Source organism: Carcharodon carcharias, chromosome 6, assembly GCF_017639515.1.
Source record: "Carcharodon carcharias isolate sCarCar2 chromosome 6, sCarCar2.pri, whole genome shotgun sequence".
Taxonomy (NCBI): Eukaryota; Metazoa; Chordata; class Chondrichthyes; order Lamniformes; family Lamnidae; genus Carcharodon; species Carcharodon carcharias.
The window spans coordinates 9,884,063-9,891,032 of record NC_054472.1 but is presented as its reverse complement, the minus strand read 5'-3'; the positions used below and the strand labels follow the sequence as shown (position 1 = coordinate 9,891,032).

Here is a 6,970-nt window from a genome sequence, read left to right as displayed (position 1 = left end):
TTCACAGTTGTCCAGGAATCTAAAATTAAGCTGGTGCATCCTACACCACTGAATACGTGACACACAAGAGTCATGGTCACTTTCATGTTTTCCTGCTCCATTGTAAGCACTGGAGTTCAATGAACATAGCAGACCGCTAGAGTCCCAGTCTTGAGAGTATGGGACCAACAAGGCAGCTATGCTGGCACATGGAAGATGTAGCTGTTGGCTTAATATATCGGTCAGCTTATCCCTTTTACTGAGTGATTACTTTCCCACATCATTCCGATTTTTACTCTGCAGTGGATGTAATTAATAATTCTGCGACAGAATGAAAAATCAAGTATGTTAAATGGACATGCAAAAACAAGTAGATCTCAACATATTAAGTTGTTAAGAATGTATAAAATAATATTTATATGCATTTGACAGATTTAGTAGTGTATTGGCTGCTGCTCCATGTGTAAAACACATCATATAATTAAATTGTTATTCACTAATTGTACATTAAAACAGGGCTTATTTTCATAATTGGTAAACATATGAATCACTTAGAATACTGGGTACCAGCCAAGTACCGATTGCTCTTTTTCAAAAAAAGTTAAGTCAGTTTTGTTTAATTATTTGTAGGCTTGAAAATGCAAGAGAAATCCATGAATTATACAGCTGTACTTTTCTTTAAACCAGAACAATTTATTGGGACAAGCGGTTAACGAAAAGAAAAAACAGAGAAACTTTTTCTTTAAAGCCATGTTAATGATTGTCAAACATAAAATTGTACATTATCATATTATCTTGTGTTTGTTGTACAGTTAAACAGACCACCTGAGCTGAGTAACACTTTTTTAAATCTCAAATTATATCACCTTCTGATATTCCCTCCCATTACCCAAAAAACACAACGCAAAAGAAAACGCGTAGCCAGTTCAATGCATTCTTCTGAATTTGTAAGTCTGGGGGAAATCAGCATTTGAACAACAAAAATAAACAGTTAACAACATCTAGCATTTCATGGTGGATGATTAGGTGCAACTTGCCTGAATTCATTTTATTTCTCTGTTAACGGGGCCTAAAACAAAATTAAGAAAAATGCACGCAGTACAATTACCCCCCTCTCGCTGTCCTCCCATCCTGTTCAAAGTCTTTTGCTATCTGGCTGGGTTTCACTTTGTTTCCTGCTTTTGCCAGGTTTAAAGAAGGTAATTAAAGAAATAAGCGACAATCTACACTTCCAGCTTTGTACTCTGGGCCTAATTCAGATACAGGACCCTCAGTCTTTAGTGCTCAAGTCAGGAAACAACTAGAAATGAAATGTATTGAGTCGCCCAGTCAAATGATTCAAGTCTCAAATCTATTTGCAAGCTATGCTTCTTCTCCCACTTTGTGGTCCCCTACATCCTGCACCACTCCCTGAGACTGAGGCAACCCCCTCTCAAGACTTCTGCTAAGACTGTTTTTGAGCCGATGTCAATGTTCCCCTACCCACTTTTTTACTGACAATTCTGCGCAATGGAAATGGGGGTAAACACCAACATACAACTCCACCATGCCTCCAAAATCATCTTATAAGTGGATGCATCTATTTAACTCAGAGAGCATAGTTATGAGCAGCAGAATTCTTAAAACTCCTTTGTTCCAGTGAAGTCAATATGATCAGTTGTCTCTCACTTGATTAGATCATGGTTCTACACTCCCATTCATTGCTTCATAACCAATCAGATTCCCAATCACAGATTTACTAGCAGACACATGGAATGCATGTGCCATACTGAGTATGTTATGCTTTGAATAGTGCATCTGATGGAATATCAGCCATGGTGTCTTTCAAAAGAGCTTCCTACCCTCCGAAAGGTGAGTCATGCTTCTTGGATTCCACCAACTTCCATTTCCTGCTCTTCTTTAGCTGACAGCTCAGTTGTAACTACCTCTGACCTGTCCTCAGTGTAACACTCTGCCAAGGCAATTGTCGTCACTGGATGACTGGGCGATGACATGTTCTCACTAATCAGTTCCATCACACTATGTGGATAAACCTCAGTCACTGACCTGGAGTGGTCACCGTTCATCACGCTGTTTGGTACCTCTGTCACAATAACATGAGTTGCTTCTTCGGGCAAATGACCCGTGGTCTCTTGAACCATGGCTTGGAGAACTTCTTCTGTGATAATTATCTGTGATATTTCGCCAGAGGAATCTACCAGACGCATCGGACGTCCGTGTGTAGTTATGGTTTGTTCTTCGCCTTCTTGCATTATGATCTGGGAAGCCCCCTCAACCAAGTGTGTGGTTCCTTCCTTAGCCATTATGACCTGAGTGATGCCATCTTTCACAATATGGCCTGTTGCTCTCATATCACACATGGTAAACTGCAGTACCTCTTGCACCATGTCACTGAAAGTGACGTGGGATTCCCCTTCTGCAGTGGTTACAGGCACTGGCTGCTCAATGTTTGACACCATTTCTCCAGCCTCTGTGGCTTCAGTTTGCCTGAGTTCGTGGTCAGTTTCCTCTTTGTGAAATATCTCCATTGTTCCATGCGTTGACTCTTTTGGGGCTGAAATGACCGCCTCGATGGCAGTGCTCACAGAACAAGACCCCTCTTGGTTAGGCTCACTCCCTTCCTGTTCGGCTGGCCTTGCCTCTACTGCACCCAATTCCGTGACAGCGCACAGAAGTGCATCCAGTGCCGTGGGCGTCGCTGACGCAGGCACTGTCGACTCCTCTTGCGTCACCACCTCTTCGATGACATGACTGGAATCTGACAGGGTTTCCATGGCAACAGCTGCTTCTGTAACCTCCCCATCCTCGGTTGGATTTTCGACCACCACGACCTGGGTGGCACCTGATGTCAGCTGCCTCGTGAGAATTTGCCCTGGTACCATGCCACCCACGTGAGCAGTGCTCCGAGTTGTGGCTATAAGCTGCCCATCTTCTGTGATGTGCATCACCTGTGCCACCTGGGCCATTTGACCCGCCATTGCCAGGGTCTGAAGAGTTGCTGCTGCAGTGGCTTCAACAGAGGCATCAATGGAGATATCCTCACCACATCCAACTTGATAGCCCTGAATTATAATCACCTGCCCAATGGACTCAGTTGGTTCCTGCTGTTCAATGCTGCCGTTGAGTGCGTCATCTGTGACTTCAGCAGAATCTGCGCTTTGAGGTGTATTGAATGGGACAGCTGTTTCGACAAACTGTGCTCCTTGGCCCTTAAGTCTACATTCGTATGCCTTAGAGACAATCCCTGAAATTTAAATAAAATAGAAATATCAGTTATGCTTGGAAAAAGTTGAGAAGAAAAAATACTTTATCTAATACTGATCTGAGTAAGTATCATCACTATGATTAACATTGTTTCTTTGATGTAGATATTGATGAAATATCATAAAATGCTGTCCCAGAAGTGACTTTCTATCTGCCAGAAATACACAACAATGTGGAATTTGAAGATCTGTTTTTACTTTATTATTACAAAGCTCAGTTGGCATAGAAGAACGGATATATAACCTTTTAACTTAGCTGTGGCTCAGTCAGTAACACTCTCACCTCTTGGCTAGATGATTGTGGGTTCAAGTCCCACTCCAGCCACTTGAGCACATAATCTAGGCTGACAATCCCAGTGCAGTACTGAAGGAACCCTGCACTGTCGGAGGTGTTGCCTTTCAGATGAAACATCAAGTCAAGGCCCTGTCTGCCCTCTCAAGTGGACGTAAATGATCCGATGGTGCTATTTTGAAGAAGAACAGGGGAGTTCTCCCTGGTGTCCTGGCCAATATATCAATCAACATCACAGATTATCTGGTCATTAACACATTGCTTCTTGCGGGAGCTTGCTGTGCACAAATAGGGTGTCGCGTTCCCTACATTACAACAGTGACCTCACTTCCAGAAAACGCTTAATTGGCTGCAAAGTACTTTGGGACTCGTGAGGTCGTGAAAGGAGTTATAATAAATGCAAGTTTTTCCTTTACCTGCAGTAGCATTTCTGGAATGAAATGACAGTGAGCTTTGAAGTAAATGTTTCCCCTATTTTAGAACTAATTGCCAAAGGGTGTTCTTCAACTTTGAGCGTCATAGGGTGGAGATGGCAATGTGACAGAACGTTTACCCAAACCGGGAAAACTAAAACAGGAGAGGTCTGAAGCCGAAGGCTTAAGCCCGGAGGCCAGACACAAACTGTGCCTCCGGCCTCATTACAATTAATTCAGCGACTTGCTGATGGCTCGTCACCCTTATACAAGCAGCTCATCCATTTCAGGAAAAGAAAACGTCAGATAGCTTGCCTTGTTACTGCAGCCCAAAGATTAAGTCTGGGGGAGGTGGGGGCAAGGAGACAATTTTCTTTTTTACTCTTTCATGGGATGTTGGCATCGCTGGAAGGCCAACGTTTGTTGCCCAACCCTGATTACACTGGAATTCAGAGTCTTGCGAGGCCATTTCAGAGGGCAGTTAAGAGTCAACCACATTGCTGTGGGTCTGGAGTCACATGTGCACCAGATCAGGTAAGGACGGCAGATTTCCTTCCCTAAAGAATATTAGTGAACCAGGTGGGTTTTTATGACAATTGATGATAGTCTCATGGTCACCATTATTGAGAAACGGCTTTATATTCCAGATTTTATTAACTGAATTCAAACTCTATTGGCTGCCATTGTGGAATTTAAACCCATGCCCTCAGAGCATGAGCCTGGGCCTCTGGATTACTAGTCCAGCAACATTACCACTATGCCACCATCTCCCCATGTAGTGTGGGTACACCCACAGTGCTGTTAGGGAGGGTTTTCCAGGATTTTGACCCAGCGACAGTGAAGGACACTATGTAGACAGACAGTGATTGGGACACAATGTAGGTGGGCAGTACTTCTAATCCTCTTAGCAGAGGCCCTTAAACAATTCAGGAAACCTTGATCAAAATCTCCCTCTGGCCTGTCCTAAATGACTCACAGCCCTGAGAGCATTCTACTATATTAAAGCTGCCATATAAATGCAAGTAGTTGTTGTTGTGGATCCTCCAACCGGTTGGTTGTTACCCAAAACCTTACCTGGCTTCTGCTGTGGTCTCATCATTTTTACAAAAAATGCATCTAATGTCTTTTCAAGGAACTGTAATGAGTCAGTCTCACTGCCACCCTGGAGACATTCAATGACCCTCTTGAGAAACACATCCAACCTTACAGCTGGCTTTCACAATGTAAATGGTTGCTTCCTTGTCCAACAGCCACCTCGAATAATATATCCACTTGCACCATTTATATCAATGCCCTTAATGACCTTAAAGGCATGAGATCCACACACACACACACACACACACACACACACACACACACACACACACACACACACAAAACCCATCTCCATAATTCAATGCACTTAGTTTGGAGATCATTCTCATTGCTCTTCCCTGATTATTTGGGAAGCTTTTTAAAAAAAATTCTTGGCCTCAATTTAGAAAATATTTCACAATCAAACTCAAATAGCTGCACTTGGTACTAACAAAAAATTCTATTCCAATTGGCATAATAATTCCAAACCTACTTTCAGACAGATAATGTTACCTAATCAGAAAAAATTGATTCAGGTTGGGGCTGTTTTCTCCAGAGAAGGTTGAAGTTGGGGTGGGGGGGGGGGGGAAGAGGCGGGTGGGGGGTAAACCTGACAAAGGGCTTGAAGTTTATGAAAGGGTTTGATAGGGTAGGCATAGAGAAAATGTTTCCACCTTTGGGGTTGATCAAAACGTTGCCATAAATATAAGATAACTGCTAAATCCAATAGGGAATTCAGGAGAAGCCTGTTCACCCAGAGAGTGCTGAGAATGCGAAACTCGCTACCACATGGAAGTGGTTAAGTGAATAGGAACATAGGAACATGAGTCAGACATTTAGCCCCTCAAACCTGTTCCACCATTCAATGAGGTCATCGTTGCTCTGGTTCCTTAATCCATAACCTTTTAGGTTAACAAAATCAATCTTAGATCAAAATTACCAATTCATCCAACATCGATTGCTACTTGCAGGGGAGTTCCAAACAACTACCACCCTTTTGTGCGTTGAAGTGTTTCCTAATTTCAGTCTTGAAATGTCTGGCTCTAAATTTTTGTCCCTTGGTGCTAGAGTCTCCAACTGACAAAAATAGTTTCCCTCTATTGACCCTATCAGGTTCCCTTAATATCTTAAAAACTTTGATCAAATCGCCCCTTAACCTTCTAAATTCCAGGTAATATAACTCTAGTTTGTGTAATCTCTCCTTGTAATTTGACTTTAGGAATCCAGATATCTTACTGGTAACCCTACACTGCGTGCTCTCCAAAGCCAATATATCCTTCCTGAGGTGTGGTACCCAGAATTGCTCACAGTACTCCAGGTGTGGTCTGACCAGGACTTTGTATAGTTGTAGCATGACGTATATGTCCTTGTATTCTAATCCGCTATATATAAAGGCCAGCATTTCATTAACATTTTTGATTATTTTCTCTACCTGTTCATGAAATTTTAATAATCCATGTACATGGACCTCAAAGTCTTTTGAACCTCCACTGTTGCTAGTTTTTTCACCATTTAGAAAGTACTTCAATCTATCTTTCTTAGGTCCAAAGTGATTTGTTTACAGTGAAAACCATTTGCCAAAGTTTTGCCCATTAACTTAATCTGCTTTCATCTCTTTGTAATGTTATGCTTCAATCTACACTGTTTACACCAACATTGCTGCATTAAAGGGGAAGTGCTGATAGGGTTAGAAGAAGAGGGGTGGGGTTGGCTAGTATGGAGCACAAACACCAGCAAGGCTGAATGGCCCATTTCTGTGCTGTACATTTTATGTCCCTGAATTACTAAAGTCGGAAGCAGTTGGGCTAAGCTAATTGGTTCTGGAAGATTAAATAAAAAGGAATTCACCCTCCTGAAGCAACAACTTTAAAGTTGGAATAAAGTGACCGCAACTTTAGGAATGATGGGTGTTGAGAACTTTGAGGTGTTCTAGGAAAGGTCATTGGTAT

General features: G+C 42.3%; 1 protein-coding gene across 1 annotated transcript in view; it reads right to left on the bottom strand.

Moving 5' to 3' along the window:
• Window positions 1-651: 651 nt before the first annotated feature.
• Window positions 652-6,970, bottom strand: part of znf407 (zinc finger protein 407) — a 427,383-nt gene continuing 421,064 nt past the window's right edge. The window contains exon 9 of the mRNA XM_041189572.1: window positions 652-3,223. Within this exon, the coding sequence (XP_041045506.1) occupies window positions 1,836-3,223 (1,388 nt within the window). The 3' untranslated portion in view covers window positions 652-1,835. The remainder of the gene's footprint in view (window positions 3,224-6,970) is intronic.